At 35.0% G+C, this 19,619-nt stretch overlaps 1 protein-coding gene across 1 annotated transcript; it reads left to right on the top strand.

Moving 5' to 3' along the window:
• The first annotated feature begins 8,836 nt into the window (after positions 1–8,836).
• LOC127162704 (5-hydroxytryptamine receptor 3A) lies at positions 8,837–16,711 on the top strand. Its single transcript, XM_051105551.1, has 10 exons — positions 8,837–8,875; positions 8,950–9,009; positions 9,324–9,475; positions 9,570–9,614; positions 11,457–11,563; positions 11,694–11,863; positions 12,202–12,320; positions 14,076–14,286; positions 15,464–15,628; positions 16,368–16,711. Exons 2-10 carry the CDS (start codon positions 8,958–8,960, stop codon positions 16,664–16,666), a joined length of 1,320 nt encoding a protein of 439 aa, XP_050961508.1. The 5' UTR covers positions 8,837–8,875; positions 8,950–8,957; the 3' UTR covers positions 16,667–16,711.
• Positions 16,712–19,619: the final 2,908 nt, after the last annotated feature.

Genomic DNA, 19,619 nt, shown 5'->3' with positions numbered 1-19,619 from the left:
ATGTTATAGTTTGTATTAAAGTATCACAATTTGTGCATGAGGCCATTAAAATGTGCATTTGTGGATCAGACGACATGCATGCATTCATTCACATCTCTTCTGAGTCGATTGTATTTGATTCATTTGAATTTTGAGACTGTCATTCCGCCCTTTTAACCTTGCCCAATCCACACACACACACACACACACACACACACAGCTTGCGATCCACACGCAGCTGAGCCTATAAGAAAATCGGCGACTACTAGATGGCACTACAGCCCCAGTCACATGTGCGCATTCCAAGAATGGAATTTTGAGAAAAAAAAATGCATTTAATGTGAAACATCATTACACAAACAGACTAACGTTGTTTATCATAGCCATAGTCTTTGAACTTTTGATCACCCCTTGTATGTTTATGTAGCACAAAAATGTAGCCTACCTTGAAGTTTACATTTAGAAAAACGCAGGCAGCGCAACTGTCCACGCACTGTGCATAAAACAGACTGTCACTGGACTCATCCTCTTTAGTAACTTACTTCATCATCTGATCCTTCATCTCTGGATGTGAACTAGTCCATTATAATAAGACGAGTAAGATTAAGTGAGCAGCTAAGTTACAGTACTGAAGACTGCGTTGTTGCGCTCCGCCCTCCATGATATTGAAAATTAAATAAATAAATAAATAAAAACGTTGCGTGCTGTAGTTTACAGGACTGACGGGGAATGTGCATTGATACACCTTTATTATATACAGGTGCTGGTCATATAATTAGAATATCTTCAAAAAGTTGATTTATTTCACTAATTCCATTCAAGAAGTGAAACTTGTATAATGTATACATTCATTCCACACAGACTGATATATTTCGAGTGTTTATTTCTTTTAATTTTGATGATTATAACTGACAACTAATGAAAACCCTAAATTCAGTATCTCAGAAAATTAGAATATTGTGAAAAGGTTCAGTATTGAAGACACCTGGTGCCACACTCTAATCAGCTAATTAACTCAAAACACCTGCAAAGGCCTTTAAATGGTCTCTCAGTCTAGTTCTGTAGGCTACACAATCATGGGGAAGACTGCTGATTTGACAGTTGTCCAAAAGACGACCACTGACACCTTGCACAAGGAGGGCAAGACACAAAAGATCATTGCAAAAGAGGCTGGCTGTTCACAGAGCTCTGTGTCCAAGCACATTAACAGAGAGGCGAAGGGAAGGAAATAATGTGGCAGAAAAAAGTGTACAAGCAATAGGGATAACTGCACCCTGAAGAGAATTGTGAAACAAAACCCATTCAAAAATGTGGGGGAGATTCACAAAGAGTGGACTGCAGCTGGAGTCAGTGCTCCAAGAACCACTACGCACAGACGTATGCAAGACATGGGTTTCAGCTGTCGCATTCCTTGTGTCAAGACACTCTTGAACAACAGACGGCGTCAGAAGCGTCTTGCCTGGGCTAAAGACAAAAAGGACTGGACTGCTGCTGAGTGGTCCAAAGTTATGTTCTCTAATGAAAGTAAATTTTGCATTTCCTTTGGAAATCAGGGTCCCAGAGTCTGGAGGAAGAGAGGAGAGGCACAGAATCCACGTTGCTTGAGGTCCAGTGTAAAGTTTCCACAGTCAGTGATGGTTTGGGGTGCCATGTCATCTGCTGGTGTTGGTCCACTGTGTTTTCTGAGGTCCAAGGTCAACGCAGCTGTATACCAGGATGTTTTAGAGCACTTCATGTTTCCTGCTGCTGACCAACTTTATGGAGATGCAAATTTCATTTTCCAACAGGACTTGGCACCTGCACACAGTGCCAAAGCTACCATTACCTGGTTTAAGGACTATGGTATCCCTGTTCTTAATTGGCCAGCAAACTCGCCTGACCTTAACCCCATAGAAAATCTGTGGGGTATTGTGAAGAGGAAGATGTGATATGCCAGACCCAACAATGCAGAAGAGCTGAAGGCCACTATCAGAGCAACCTGGGCTCTCATAACACCTGAGCAGTGCCACAGACTGATCGACTCCATGCCACGCCGCATTGCTGCAGTAATTCAGGCAAAAGGAGCACCAACTAACTATTGAGTGCTGTACATGCTCATACTTTTTATGTTCATACTTTTCAGTTGGCCAAGATTTCTAAAAATCCTTTCTTTGTATTGGTCTTAAGTAATATTCTAATTTTCTGAGATACTGAATTTGGGTTTTCATTAGTTGCCAGTTATAATCATCAAAATTAAAAGAAATAAACACTTGAAATATATCAGTCTGTGTGGAATGAATGTATACATTATGCAAGTTTCACTTCTTGAATGGAATTAGTGAAATAAATCAACTTTTTGAAAATATTCTAGTTATATGACCAGCACCTGTATGTTACATGGTTTATTTTGATAGATGTTTTGTTAAGAGAAAGAACCTCAGCAGCGCTTCTTAACATAAGAGAAAGACACAGTCCTTGCTGCAATAAATTGCAATTTTTCACTAAACAAGTGAATTTCACCAAGATATTTTCAGAGATGATAGACAAGATGTTATAGAATAACAATTTAATGAAAACCTAATTTTGACAAAAAAAAAAAAAAAAAAAGACATTCGACCTATTTTTCGAATTTCCTGAAAATGTCCGAGCGCGTCCCACCGATGAGCATTTTGCAATGCTACAATCTATTGTTTATTATGTAAACCAGGCTTTGTACTTAACCCGCTTTCCGACAAAAAAGAAATGGTCTTCTTCACATGTAAAAAACAAACATAGCTCTCTCATTACTGTAAGTCGTATGAAATTCTCTCCTACTGCGAAGATGGCGAATCAGCATCGTCAACTCCATCTTTGTAGCCGACACTGACTCAGAAAACAGTTTAGCAGTACATCAAATATGTTATAGCTATTTTTCCCTAGACATTCATTGTCATTCCTTTAGCCAGCAAGCTTTATTCGTCCGCTTGAGCGCGGAATACGCTATAAAAGGCTCATTGGTTTAATATAGTATAATTCATTTAATATAAATGTGCGATTACTAATGGCTTAAACGAGCCACTATAATAGCACTTTAATAATAATAACAATAATAATACAAGGAAGGAATAACTGACAACGTGCCGTTGAATTACAGAAAAAAAGGTACCATCACGAAGTTCTTGTTTGGCAAAATTAATATAAGTTACTCTGTTAGAACAATTATTAGTTCAATAAAACATTTTACTATATTTTTTACGGGCAGAAGAGAATGGCCAAACCAAAAAGAAAGAAAGAAAGAAAGAAAGAAAAAAACAAACAAACAAACAAACAAAAACACAATGTAACATTCATAAAACCGTACAATGGAATGCGCACGTGACTGGGGCTGTAGTGCCATCTAGCGGTCGCCGATTTTCTTATTTTGTCAGCTGCGTGTGGATCGCAAGCTGTGTGTGTGTGTATTTGTTTTTGCTACATTGTGGGGACCAAATGTCCCCACAAGGATAGTAAAACCTGAAATTTTTGACATTGTGGGGACTGGCTTGAGGTCCCCATGGGTACAAAAGCTTATAAATCATACAGAATGAGTTTTTTTGAGAAAGTGAAAATGCAGAAGGTTTTCTGTAAGGGTTAGGTTTAGGGGTAGGGTTAGGGTAAGGGGATAGAAAATACAGTGTGGAGAGTATAAAAACCATTGCACCTATGGAGAGAGTCCCCACAAGGATAATAAACCAGACATGTGTGTGTGTGTGTGTGTGTGTGTGTGTGTGGATTGGGCAAGGCTAAAAGGGCGGAACGTAAGTCTCAAAATTCAAATTAATCAAATACAATCAACTCAGAAGAGATATGAATGAATGCACGTATGTCGTCTGATCCACAAATTCACATTTTAATGGCCTCATGCACAAATTTTGATACTTTATTACAAGCTATGACATTTGTATTCGCAAATATGTCTCTGTTAAAACAAAATGCTGCACATTAATGTAATTCTTAACTCTGCAGACACCGGTTGAAAAGCATTTGTTTCAGTGTTGAGACGCAAATTTGTGAATTTTTCAAATCGTGTACATGTTAATGAATTGCACTGGCCCTTGTTCATTGGTAGTTGTGTGTGTGGGCCTCGTGAAATGCTGTAAACTGCGAAAATTAAAATGGACTGAACAAGACTGACTCGAGCAAGACGTCAATAAATGCACACGTGTCACCTGATCCACAAGTGCACGGATTCCTTTTTGCATGCGCAATTTATGATATATTAATGCAGAACAGAACATTTTTATTTTGCAAACATGTCTGTATTTGTACAAATCACTGCACAATCATTTAATCCTGAATTCCACAGACTCAAATCGAAAGGCATTTGTTTGTGGTTTGTAAGATACATGCATAAAATTTATGCAGTACATAGATAATTGTGCGTGCATCCATTAATCATTTTGAGTCTAATATCATCCCATATTTAAGATGCTTACAAAGTCATTGAAATCATCATTACTGACTTACAGACTCAAATTCGTTCGTACATTTTATTTTAATTTTACTTAATCATAATGTGAGAAAGACTAAGCGTAAGTTAAATGAACATGGTATTTTTGTTTAATTCATATTTTTAATTTGAATTAAAACGAGGTGGGATGAAACAATATTGGCGGGGTGAAAAAGTGTACATAATCAGAGAATAATAGCGTAACAAATTAATGCATGCATTGCATTCATATCTATCTATCTTGACTCGAACATAAGTATTTTAAGGACTTCTGAAACGCTACGTCTACTATATGCTACGTTTTCATAAAATTGGAAAAAGTCATGATGTATCAGTCTAATACTTAAATGTTAATTGTGTTTACTTTTTATTGTATTTATTTATGGTTTTAAACGCAACATGAGGGTAAATGTTCTTACCTTGACTGTCTCCGCTAGCGCTGTCAGCTGCACATCTGCGTTTCTTCGTTAAACAGAACGTGTCTGCCATCAGGGCAGGGCTTTTTCTGTTCATTTCTTACTGATTTTTAAGCACTGCCACAACTTCATTGAACTGGTTTTCTCATGTAGTTAGCTTGCATGCTAGCTGAGAATAGCGCAGAAATGTTTAAATCATCTAAAAATGCAAATCTACGGCCTATTTTTAATTAGTTTAAAGGGGGTTTAAAACAACTTGGTGCCGTCTGTCCCATATGGCAAAAATATTTTTTGTTGCCAAAATATTTTTGAAATATACGCTAAATATATGTTGCAAACAGTGAAACTCAGTGAAATATATATTTTTGAAGTAAAAAATATATTTAAATACAAATGTGCATGACCGACTAGTGATCAAAGGTAAGTTTATAATCATTTAATAATATAGAAATGTAATATTTTTAATATTATGTTTCATGAAGTTTATTCAAATGTTTTATATGTTTTATATTATAGACAACAAATCAAGTTTTTCTTCACATGTGACGTATATGAATGCATTTTCTTGGACTAAAATATATAGAGGGCAAAATATATTTTAAATACATTTGAATTTTTTTTTATACCTTTAAAATATATTGGTAGAAAAAATATTCATGGTAGAAAACATATTCATGAAATATATTTTGAAACATATTTTTACTAAATCTCAGTCAAAAATGAGATGACCCTGACACATAGTAAACATCCATCAAATACTTTTACTTCAAATTCGCTAAATTCCAGCCTCAGCCCAATCAGAAGTACCAGTACTTACACAGAAACCTACACAAAGTAGCCAGAAAGATATGCTAATTTTAAAGAAATACATCAGATGGATTTAGAGGCTTTGGCATCTGAACTCTTCATCTATCTATCTATCTATCTATATATATACAGGTGCATCTCAATAAATTAGAATGTTGTGGAAAAGTTCATTTATTTCAGTAATTCAAACTTGTGTAATAAATCAATTCAACGCACAGAGACTCAAGTAGTTTAAGTCTTTGGTTCTTTTAATTGTGATGATCTTGGCTCACATTTAACAAAAACAACCTTAACAAATCTCAACAAATTGGAATTTGGTGACATGCCAATCAGCTAATCAACTCAAAACACCTGCAAAGGATTCCTGAGCCTTCAAAATGGTCTCTCAGTTTGGTTCACTAGGCTACACAATCATGGGGAAGACTGCTGATCTCACAGTTATCCAGAAGACAATCCCTGACACCCTTCACAAGGAGGGTAAGCCACAAACATTCATTGCCAAAGAAGCTGGTTGTTCACAGAGTGCTGTATCCAAACATGGTAACAGAAAGTTGAGAGGAAGGAAAAAGTGTGGAAGAAAAAGATGCACAACCAACCAAGAGAACCGCAGCCTTGAGAGGCTTGTCAAGCAAAATCGAGTCAAGAATTTGGGTGAACTTCACAAGGAATGCACTGAGGCTGAGGTCAAGGCATCAAGAGCCACCACACACAGACGTGTCAAGGAATTTGGCTACAGTTGTCGTATTCCTCTTGTTAAGCCACTCCTGAACCACAGACAACGTCAGAGGCGTCTTTCCTGGGCTAAGGAGAAGAAGAAATGGACTGTTGCCCAGTGATCCAAAGTCAAATTTTCAGATGAGAGCAAGTTTTGTATTTGATTTGGAAACCAAGCTCCTAGAGTCTGGAGGAAGAGTGGAGAAGCTCATAGCCCAAGTTGCTTGAAGTCCAGTGTTAAGTTTCCACAGTCTGTGATGATTTGGGGTGTAATGTCATCTGCTGGTGTTGGTGTTTTTTGAAAACCAAAGTCACTGCACCCGTTTACCAAGAAATTTTAGAGCACTTCATGCTTCCTTCTGCTGACCAGCTTTTTAAAGATGCTGATTTCATTTTTCAGTAGGATTTGGCACCTGCCCACACTGCCAAAAGCACCAAAAGTTGGTTAATGATCATGGTGTTGGTGTGCTTGACTGGCCAGCAAACTCACCAGACCTGAACCCCATAGAGAATTTATGGGGTATTGTCAAGAGGAAAATGAGAAAGAAGAGACCAAAAAATGCAGATGAGCTGAAGGCCACTGTCAAAGAAACCTGGACTTTCATACCACCTCAGCAGTGCCACAGACCTGTCACTTCCATGCCACGCCGAATTGAGGCAGTAATTAAGAGCAAAAGGAGCCCCTACCAAGTATTGAGTACATATACAGTAAATTAACACTCTCCAGAAGGCCAACAATTCACTAATTTTTTTTTATTGGTCTTATGAAGTATTCTAATTTGTTGAGATAGTGAATTTGTGGGTTTTTGTTAAATGTGAGCCAAAATCATCACAATTAAAAGAACCAAAGACTTATACTTCAGTCTGTGTGCATTGAATTTATTTAATACACAAGTTGAATTACTGAAATAAATGAACTTTTCCATGACATTCTAATTTATTGAGATGCACCTGTGTATATTTATATTGCATCTATTGTAGATTTGCAAAAATAGATAACTCTGTTTTTCACAATTTTCAAAAATCATGTTTTTTCATTATGCATTCCAATTAATCTCACTCAAACAGCAGGTGGGTTATTTTGATTAGGTAAAAATAACTAATAACTAACACAATAAAACACACACACACAAAACATGACAACATATAATAAAAAACATGACATTTGAAAAAAAAAAAAAAAAAAAAAAATATATATATATATATATATATATATATATATATATATATACAAAACCTGTTCTCCTGGGGCAAAGTGAGCCAGCACTTTTGACATTCTCTCACAAAAATCAATATCCTGTGGTCACAGAGGAGACTCAATGCTATTTTTATTTATTTATTTCTGTATTTTTTTATTGTGGGTTTCCATCCATCAATCCATTCCCTAAACTGCTTGTCTCTGTAGGGTCACAGAGACATAAGGGCCACCCAGGAGTGTAGCAAATGTTGGGCCTCTGTCACAGATCTGACCTTTCCCTAATTTCCCTATTTTAGTAAATAGTACATTAACACATTAGCATATATCATTTAAATATTGCATTAAAAACATTAAGTGAAAAGTCTGTAGGCTAAGAAAATCAACAAAAACATTACACAAAAACATAATTCTTTTATTGAACAGAAATCACTGAAGCTGATTTTTTTTTTTTTTTTTGTATTAGTATGTCTTTGACTCAGTTACACCACTTGGGGAGCATTCCTTTTTTGATGTATCTTTTCTTTTCGATTGTTCATTCATTCAAAATCCCACACCGATATAATTATAAATACAATTCAGACCGTTTCACAAAGATCCACCCACTTAGAGATTCCTGGTCTAGACTCAGGAAACACCCTGTATGGATGGCTGGTTCATCACAGGGCCACACACACACACACACACACACACACAGACATACAAATTAACTCCTATGAAATTGTGGGGGGAAACCGGAAACCTGGAGGAAACTTTTGTGGGTTTATTATTTGTAATTAGTGAAACTCTAGTTCATCATAAATCTAATGAATGTGTCAGGATGGTATGAAAACAATATACGATAGGTCTGCCTTGTACTTTAGGACAATATAAAGTGAGGCTATCCCTTTATTAATGTGATGTTGTCTCTCTCTACATCATCGAACATAATTAAAACCCTAGTGGAAGAGTTCATGTGCAGTGATTGTTTTCATGTATGGCCTCCTGTGCCTTTGTGAAACATAGAATGGCCTCCTGTTTGACTGTCCCAGCAAGTAATTAGTGCTCTCTTGTGATGTTTAAACTGAATAAACTAAATGCTGAGATCTTACAAAATCATGTGTAGTCACAAGACAAGCTTACACAAAATATAGGATCAAATTTAACTGACATAGATGGTTCAGATATTAGCTGGATCCATTTTGTTTGTCTTGCGTAACACCATTCATGTGGTTTTCAAAGAGCTGCGACCCTTTAAAAGAGCCAAATGATCCTTGGTCCCCTCAAAAACTATAAGCAGTCACAGCTGAAGTTTGACCTGGGAGTTTGCTAGCAAAGGTCAGTTTTAGATTCTTAAAAATAGATATATGGATGTAAATGAATGTGTAATTGCTTATTTTTCTTGTTGGTAGGAACTGAAATGGTTCTTCAACACAGGATTTCATTGTTGCTCCTCTTCTGTTCATCACTTGGTAATTATTTCTCCAGTTGTAGAAAACTTTCTTGTGCAATTTAAATACTGTATGGTCATAATTATAATCTGCATGCAGATAAATAGGCCCTCCCAAAAGGAAGAGCTTGATTCTGATACTGGTGAAATGCAACACTTTTTCAGTACAAATTTTATAATCAGCATAAGACTAGAATTTGATAATGTGATTTGTGTGTATTTTGAAGCGAAAAAATCTGATCGCCTGTAAAAATGAGTAATATGCAATGTCTGTTGCATCGGATTAAAAGCGTCTGCCATATGCACAAATGTAAACATGTTCATCTGGTCCTGTAGTGTTTGCTGGAGGTAATTCCACCGAGGCTCCCTGTGATCGTCGCTGTCTGGCAAATGCTCGGGTTCAGAAAGAACTGTTTAGTGCGCCACAGAATGATAATTGTACCATTGTAGTGAACGTCACTTCAATACAATATGAGACATTGTCTTTCGTAAGTGCCACTTTTGTCTTGTTGATCATGTTCTATGTTTAAAAAAAGTATAAATATACTTATAGCATCTCATAGTTTTGTCACCATGTTTTAGGATACAAAGGCCATGGAAATGACCAGCCGTATCAAGATAAACATGGTGAGTAGAGTTCTTGAATGAAATCCAATTATCGAGTGTCACTACTATCTCAAAAACTTTTCGGTTTGGTAATTGTCACATGTAAACATTCAATTGTCTGAATACTATATTTTCTACCTGGTGTAATTCTAAAATGAGCCAGAGTGCTGTTATACTGAATTTTAGAACAGCAGAAGCATCACTACCAGTCATAAGTTTTTGAACACTAAGATGTTTCATGTTTTTCAGCCTGCATTTATTTGATCCAAAATACAGCAAAAGCAGTAATATTGTGAAATATTTGTACCATTTAAAATAACTGTTTTCTATTTGAATATATTTTAAAATGTAATTTATTCCTGTGATTTCAAAGCTGAATTTTTAGCATCATGAATTAATCTTCACTTTTAATCCATTTAGCATCCTTGCTAAATAAAACCATTAATTTCTATATATAAATACTCAGCTCTTTCAGATATTGATAATAATAATAAATGTTTCTTGAACAGCAAATCAGCATATTAGAATGATTTCTGAAGGATCGTGTGACACTGAAGACTGCAGTAATGATGCTGAAAATATAGTTTTGATCACAGGAATAAATTACATTTTAAAATATATTCAAATAGAAAGCAGTTATTTTAAATATAGTAAAAAAAAGATATTTCACAATATTACTGATTTTGCTGTATTTTGGATCAAATAACTGCAAGTTTAGTGAGCAGAAGAGACTTCTTTTAAAAAATGTTAGTCTTACTGTTCAAAAACTTTTGACTGGTGGTGTACAATGTGATATTGCTTATTTTCAGCAGCTCTATAAATAAGAACTATTGAGTAATTTACATTTCAGACATAAACAGCCATAATGGTTGGCTGACTGTACATTTATCCAGCTACTTACAATGTAAATAAATAATATGAAACAAAAATATTTTATTCAAACGATTTTGTATTAAGGCGAGACACTGCAGGTGAATAGGGTAAAAAAATAACTAATAGTTATTACCTTACTTACCCAGCTGATTGATTACATAGATAATTGCAAACATTTTTTGTATTACAAGTTTTTTAAAATGTTAGGTTTAAATATGCAAACAAGGCATTATTTAATGAAATATGCGCTAATTTGCATACATTTCTAGAACAAAAATCTAAACATTGGATGAAGTCAGTTTCAAAATTCTTGTTTACTTTTTTTTGACATATTACAGTCAAATGTTTCTACAGAGGGAATTTTGAGTATCTCATTTTGTCACTCCATAATTCAGAAAATACTTCGAACAGACAGAAAACATAATATATTTTAATTGTTGTATAAAAATCAAGCAAATCATATATGAACAAATCCCTCTGTAAAAACCTTCAGCATATAGACAGAAATAAAAATGTAAAGTTTTATGTGTGTAAGTGCTACTGAAGTGGAGATTTATGGCTCAGTGTAGAAGAAAAAAACTCATTTTGAGAAAATGGCCTTTAAAAATATTTATTGTAATTGAAATCTATTGACACAAATAGAATAGAATATACATTTTGGATGTTTTCTTTCCACTAGCGTGAAAAACACTTGATGAAAAACCAAAAAGCCCAAAATCTCAAAATTGACAGGTGCATGAAAAAAAAAAACAGTGTTTTTGCCTGCTGTGTCTCCCCTTAAGAAACAGTGTGTAGAGATATTAGACATGATAGCACAGCTATGCAGTAAAATCAGTTATACTGTTTAGTGCTATTTCAAAGAACTGTGTTGTAGCACAAAACAAAATGAGTCACAAAACACTCACAAAATGAAACATTTATTCTAATAATCTCCAAAAATAGAAAGTAAAGAATGCATTTCTTAAACTGATTCTATTTTCTGCCCCACAGGAATGGAAGGATCCTGATCTTGGATGGATGCAAGAGAGGTCTAGATATCCAACAATTGTTCTGCCTGCAGATAAAATCTGGATTCCTCGGATAGTTTTGGACAACGCGTGAGTCTCAAGACTGATGCCGATTTATGCCATATATTTATCACTATGGTGTCCGCAGAGGAACTAAATCCATCACAAGGCCTAGAACAACGTTGTTAAGATGTGACGATCTCTCTTTGTTTGCACTCAGAATAGAAACAACCATAGAGCTGTACACTAATGATGTACAGGTGAGGCGGGATGGAACTGTGGGCCATGCGGTTGTTTTGTTCACAACAGTGAGCTGTGAAATCAACCTCTTCAACTACCCCTTTGTGACGGGGTCGTGCCCTGTGGCCATCAATGGATGGAGCCAGAAAAGTAAGACTGAAATCACAATAATATTTGTTTAGCAGATTATGACCATTTGAGAAAAATATAATTATATAATTATATTGTGCAAACATTATAAATGATTTATGCCTGCTGATAGTGCCTGTTTTCCATGGTTTGCACTGAGCAAATAAAGTTTTGTGAATATGATCTATGATTTTCTATGAGTTTTACTTGGAAATGAGACTCAAAAGAATGGCAATGACTTTGTTTAAATACCTCATGGTTTGATTAAGGTGGAATTACAGCAACTATTTAGTGAATGCCCTCTGTGAAAGTAATATGTTTGAATAACGTGAATATGTTCTCTTGTTTGTTTGATCCAGCTTGCTCGCTCACACTCCAGATCGCTGATAATGTGTCTTTGGTTAGCGGCAGTGGAGAAGAATGGCAGACTACCAGCGTGAACAAAATTGTGGATTCATCAAATCGTGCTTATCTCCTAGTAACCAAATTATTCACTCATAATCCTCTGACCCTTACCAAAAAGTAGTATACTTTATGGTTTACAAGTTTATTTCATTAAGTATACTTAAGTAAAGTTCAAGTATATTTTTAAGTATACGTTATGTAGTAAGTATACAAATATCAGTGTACTAGTAGTATACTTGAAGTGTACTATTTCAATACTCCTTGGGACTAAATTGGCCCACTTTCTAGTATGTAAAAGTATACTTTTACATATACTTCAAGTATAACAGTAGTAAACTTTAAGTACACAACTAGTTTACAAGTTTGTACTGCAACTATACTAAAAGTGAAATTATAGGAATACTGACAGTTATTAAGTACTAATTAAATACTTACAGCATTTTTAGTACACTTTGAAGTATAGTCTCAGTACACTACTACACTGTAAAAAAACAAAAAACGAAATTTGTTAAATCAGCTTAAAATAATTTGTTACCCTGCTGCCTTAAATTTTTAAGTTCAGTCAACTAAATAAGTTTATTCAACTTGAAATGTTAAGTTGTACTAAGTAACAACTTAGATATGTGTCTGTTAAACTTAAAAGCTGGGTAAGTAACCCAGCTGCCCTAAAATTTTAAGTTGAATCAACTCAAATATCTAAGTTGTCACTTAGTAAGACTTCAATTTCAAGCTGAATAAACTTTTTTGAGTTGACTGAACTAAAAGTTTTAAGGCAGCTGGGTAACAAATTATTTCAAGTTGATTCAACAAATTGTTTATTACAGTGTAGTTTAGTAGTTTCATACTGCAAGTATACTCGTAAGTTTTCTTTAAGTGAACTTTACATCATATTTTAAGTATACTACTATATATGTCCCTATAGGTATTATTTTTGTATATATTTTGTTATATGAATGTCTGAACATACACAACATTAAAAGAAATAACAGGGCATCTGCTTGAAAACAAAAATATTTTGTTCTAACTTCATGCATTCTTTTTAAACACTTGAACAAAACACTGAAAAAAAGACTGAACTGGATTCAGAATGATCAAAAGATGGAATTGATTAAAACCCCAAAGTTTGACAGTCATTATTACCTCTTCATGGGTCGGCATTTTATTCCATAACGTTACACAGTTTTGATGATTTTTTATGTCTGATGATTGTGTTAGATTACATGTGGAAGCATCTGTTGTTTCGGTTTCTTCTTCGCTTGTGTTTTGGAAATTCTGTACATAAGACGCGTAATAGCGCTCCTTATAACAATAAAAACATGGATTCTCAGAGCTTAGTATAGTGTAGCTTAAATATATTTAGACTTTTTCTAAGTATAAGTCAAGTTTACTTAAATGTCATTTTTAAATGTCTTAATCTCTGAGAAGTACATAAAATGTAGACTGAAAGTATACTTTCCTATTTTTTATTTTAAAAGAAGTATACTAATAGCACGCTTGAATAAACATAAAATGGTCCATTATGCAGTCATATATAGTTTTTAGCAATAATGCACTGTGAGCACCATATAAATAATCACAAATGACTGAATTCGGTAACTTACAGCATGCGACGTGACCACACACACCAGCTTCCTCTGAATCTCCCTCCCTGACTGTGTAAATGAAGTTTATGTCTGGAACTAGGCTGAAAAATCTGCGACTGATTCCAGTCTAAGAAAACAGACAGTAATTTTAATATAATATCTTATGTGATTTAACTTGTGAATTGAAGACATGCATTTATAATTGCTTGTTAATGATTTACTTTGTTTTTTACATCTTTGAACAGGTCGCTCTGTCGATTAATCCCTTTAGTGCTTTTGTGACCCTGATCCTGCCCAGTGCACTGGTACTGCTGGCTGACTTAGTGAGCTTTGCTCTGCCATTTGAAGGAGGAGAACGCAACTCTTTTAAGGTCACCTTGGTCCTCAGCTTCACCATGTTCCTCCTCATCCTCAACGGGCACCTGCCTAACGGTGGAAGCTGTAGCCCCCTCCTCCGTAAGTGCAAGAACAGAGAGCTTTTAAACAAACCGCTACAGATTTTTGCTGGTATATGTTGATTTTTACTGTGCCGATGTAAAATCATATTGACATGTTTAGTCCTAATATTAGACCCTAGTGACAAGTGCTCAGGCAGTAGAGAAATCATCTTTGTGAAAACTGTTTGTGTATGTAGACTTCAAATGGTTTAGTAAATGTCTGTTTTGGGAAGTTGCGGGTCAAGACTTAATTCTAAAGGTCAGATCCTCCTTTCCCCCTAAATTTGCACACTGCATGTATAAAAAAAAAAAATGTATACTCCCAACCAGAGGTTGCATTAGAGTTTAACATTGTAAAAATTCTATCATAATCTATTATTACCCGTCATTTTAATTTTCATGAAATATGAAGTAAAAAAAAATTTAATTTAAATATAATTTAAGTTGCAATTAAGGCATATTAAATGTTAAAATGCATTTCAAATATAAGTTCAGGGGGTATCATTACACATTTTACTCCTAGTATTTTAATAAATGCAATAATTTAAAAGTTAAGTTTAGAAGTATCATATTGTATTGCATCGGTTATAGGTATCGATGATACTGGCCTTAAAAGTATCGGATCGTATTGAAAACAAAATAAGTGGTATCGCCCATCCTTATGTTCTGCCTATTAGATCGTGTTTTTTTAGCATCCACACCTACCCCAACCCTAAACTTAGTCCTTACTATAATACAAAAACAGTATTATTGTTGTACAGTGTGACAAAAACAACTATAGATTGATGTGCGCATGCCCAGTAGCCAGAGCTGTATCCCTTTTAGCCTTAACCCTGGGTACTCACCTTCGTTTTTGTTCTGAATCCCGTGCTCTGCTGCCACAATGGAGCGTACTCACCACCAACTGGACAGGGGTGGGAGTTACAAGTACAATTTTGAATAGATCACCCTCAATGTAATCTGTCAAAGTGAAGGACGGCCTTCAGATTTTTCCGTCACTGATAAAAAAAGTTCTGTCAATGACGACAATTTTCGGTTAACGCGACCTCTGCCTTACATTTTGCTTTTATGACAGCATACTGTAAAAAAAAAAAAAAAGACAGTCTTTGAATATAGAAAATAACTAGTCAAAATCACAAGCATCGCATCATCTTGCGCAATAATAAGTGGATGGCATTTTCTGTTTTCTCCTCAAGATTACCACTTCAGCTTCTGTCTGGTGTGTTTGGTCATGAGTATGCTGGCCTCCATAGTGCTAACACGTCTGTCTGTAGAAGACAGCCTCTTGGTGTGCAGACGCTCCAACAAGGTTCATTCATGTAACACCAACACACAAAATGACGACCTGGATCAGGAAAAAGGTGAGAGATGACTGGAAACAAAGATTAATTTGCTTCTAGTTATGAAACAAGCAAAAAAAAAAAAAAAAAAAAAAAAGGCACATGTGTAAGATAATATATGGTCACTTATAGAGTCACTTTTTTGAAATTGAGATTTATACATTACCTGATGGCTGAATACATAAGCTTTCTATTGATGTATGGTTTGAAAGAAAAATCGTTATTTTTGACCCATACAATGTATTTTTGTGTATTGCTACAAATATACCCATGCTACTTAGGACTGGTTTTGTGATCCAGGGTCACATGTTTTTTAAGAGTAATAAACATTCTCATATCCTGGCCTAAAATTAACATGTAAATGCCGTTTTAGTGCTACATTTTTTTTTTTTTTAATTAATTAATTAATTAATTTATTTATTATTATTATTTATTTATTTATTTTTTTTTTACAAAATTTTACTGCTGTAAAAATATGTAGGCCAGGCCTTTATTTTATCCATCAGCCATCAATATCCATCTGTTTACACAGGGATGTTGACACAAATGTACAGTTAAATTCTTTAACACTGTGCTTCTGCATAAAGTGCTTCTTCAGCTCAAATGATACAAAAAGGCCTTTTTTAGGCTAGCAACTGCTTAGTGAATTCAACCCTCATTATATTTTCAATTTATTTTTGTGCTGGTGCATAAATGGCACACTTTACCTTTAATTAGATCAACATTGCAATAACATAAATGTTTTGATCTGTGTCAACAGACAGAGGTATGATTACAACAAAGTCTGGTGATCTGGCTTCAGAGATGGCTTCGCTCCAGAAAATAGTGAACTTTTTGGAGGACATGGATAAAGTAGAAAAGGAGGCGCAGCGTAAAGTGGCATTTGCTTACTTCCTAGACAAATTCTGCTTTGGCTTTTTTATAATCATCTACATAATTTATGCCATAATTCTTATTATTATCACCCGAACAGACATTTGTAAGGTTAATAATCTAGACTTCTGGGATGATTCCCACCGTGAAGATGACTACTATGACTACTCATATGTATACCCATAGTCAATTTCATTGCACTGTAGTTTTTCAGATCAGGGGCCAGATACATAAAAAGTGAAGACTAGTCTTAATCTACATAAAAATGTGGATGGTATAAGTTAAATCCAAAAAATAATGTCTGATTACCCATTGACTAACTGCTAGTTGGTCAGACTAGTTCTTAAGACACTGTTTTAACATAGAGGCTAAGTTTATACAACTGGTCCTTTCCTGTTTGGTGTATATAATCTGTAGCAAACCTTGCAAGGTAATGACTGGATTTGGAATAATGTACAGGACATATATCAAATACTGATGTCTAGAATATAACAAAAATCTTGGGAATCAGTACAAGACAAAATACAAAATGGCTTAAATTGTAATTCTCAGTGTGTAACTGAACGTGCAATCTTTCTGCATGCTATTGAGATTGAAATACAATTTTAATTGAATTAGTTATGTATTATGTATTAATTAAATCAACAAATACAAATTATATATTTTAATCAAATGTATATATTTTAATCAAAACTGACCATTTTTGTCATTCTTATAGTGTGGATGATTTTTTAATGCACATTATTTTAAATAAATTACAGAAGCTAAGAAAAGACTGGGTAACTAACTGGGTAATTGTTTAACTATCAGTTATGTGTCTTTAAATGTATAAAAAGTAAATTGAATGAGTGTTTTCAGCTTTGAATGACTGACTTGTGAGGTTTGAGATAGGGTTGGGCAATGTCGATGACTTTGGTGGAGATGACACTGGTGGGGGGGTGGTGTTTGGTGCCCAAAGCATCAGTTTGAGAAAGGCACCAAAAAAAACCCAAATAACGCAAGCTATTAAAGGGATATGATTAGCCGCTAATGGTTGCCTTTTACATTACAGTACATTAAATTTCACTTACCACATAAACAGAGTAAGGAGAGATGATGAGGATGATGGTGAATGATTTGCAGATCCTGAGAACCACTGACAAGCATCCAATCTTGTAAAATGTGTGGTAAGAACTGCTGCTCTGTAGTAAACATAGAGCACGTTTGATCGCAAATCTCGAAAGTGAAAGTAAAAAGCGATTGTGCATTTAGAATCAGTTTCAAGCTATGTGATTTTTTTATGTGATCAATAAGCAGTAATTCGGAGTTTATTGAGGGAAAAGTCTTCAAAATGTAACTGAATTAATTTGAATAAACTATGTGGACATTATCCACTTAAAGATTTATATAGTGGACAGTCCCTTTTTATTCCCCTTTATATATGATGCAATTTAAACACTTTGGACAGAACATGCAAAATCTAACTCTAATTCACAACTAATTTGCACAACTCTCCAATGAAGATTTTTTACAGTTTAGTCTGGCCAAACAAAAGACTAACTGCTGTTCTGTCATGTCAGCCCTTGGAGGGTTTAGCATGGTAATGTACATGACAACGTTAATGTGTTTAGTATTGGCGGAATCTGCTACGCTGCTGCTGCGGCTAAGCAAGTACTGAGACTTGCAACAGCCAATCCATTCACAAACATGCTGCTGTGAGCATGTAAGAAATACTGCTGCTGCACATATAACATATGAAATAACTCCCATATATAGCATATGTTAAATCAACCTGTAGCAGATCTATACAGGTGGAGCTGGGGAAGGTGAAGGGTTTTAAAGCATGCCGCAATTGCTACAGCAAGCACTAGCCAAGTATTTGAATGTTGAGTAGCAATGATATCATTATGTCAGATTGAGTTACAATCAGACTGCGCCATCTAGAGTTTCATGACAGAACTTTGGATTTTTCCAAGGAGCTATCATAACCTTCATTAAAATCAAACACAGGTAAAACCTCAGTGACACCATGGGCCCATTTACACCTGGCCACTTCATGCATTTTCGCTGATTGGATAGCTATCTGATTGCTCAAACAACTTCAGGAAGTGGTCTGGATTCCAAATGAAACTGGACAAGCGTAAATTAAACTGAAAGCAAGTCGCAGACACTCAACACACAATCATCTTCATTAATAGTAGTTAGACTAACCTCTCTCCTGTTGCAGTATTTGATCTTGAAATTAGCTGAAAGTGAATCAAATACAGTGCTTATCTTGTGCTTTCGTTGACGTGAACCCCGTTAAATTTACATATAGTACAGGAATTAAAGACTGGGGCCCATATTCACAAAACATCTTAAGGCTAAAAGTAGCTCATAACTTCCCGATTTAGGAGAAAATCTTAAAAATAATGGGCATGTCAGTCCTAAATTTAGGACTCCTAAATTTGAGCTCTAGGAGTATTTCACAATGCTTTTTAAAACTAGCTCCTAAATCTGTGAAATGTTAGGAGTAGTGAAGAGGACTTCTAAGTCACTAAAACCAAATCCCAAACTATCCTAAAATGGCTGTAGTCAGCAGTCTGCCTCGGAACGCAAACATTTTAGAAACATTTGACGATAATGACCTTTTTAAAAAGGTATCACTTTGATCACGGGGGTTTTGACAATTTTCCTTTGATTATATAGAAGGTGACCAATTACCAGTAGAGACCAACAGGCACCATTATAGCTACCATTATAACAGTAAAAACATAAGTTCTGTGATGGTTTCTATTTTTTTTTCAGCAGGGCTAAAATGGCTGTTGCAGGTAATCTGCCTCGGAACATAAACATTTTAGAAACACGCCACATTTATTTGCACACATATATTTTCCCACACAACTTTTATGGTTTTGGAGATTTTCCCAACTCTAAGTTTTCCTTTGATTATATCCTTGTTTTCATTAACAAGTTGGGCAAGTAACAGCTATTCTTGTGTCCAGTTTGGATTTCTTTTACATTTGCATGTCTTACTATCAGCCATGATTATTCTACTTTGTTAATTAAAAGGGTGTTTATATGCACATCTGCACACATGTAAGAGGCTGACAATTAGCTGGACATATACCTGTATAATTAGTGACACTTAGTCTGTGTTTTAAAATCTTTATTTGAATGT

This window comes from Labeo rohita, chromosome 3 (genome assembly GCF_022985175.1).
Source record: "Labeo rohita strain BAU-BD-2019 chromosome 3, IGBB_LRoh.1.0, whole genome shotgun sequence".
In the NCBI taxonomy this organism is placed as follows: domain Eukaryota; kingdom Metazoa; phylum Chordata; class Actinopteri; order Cypriniformes; family Cyprinidae; genus Labeo; species Labeo rohita.
Note: the sequence above shows the minus strand (reverse complement) of the source record. Positions and strands in the feature narration are given on the sequence as shown.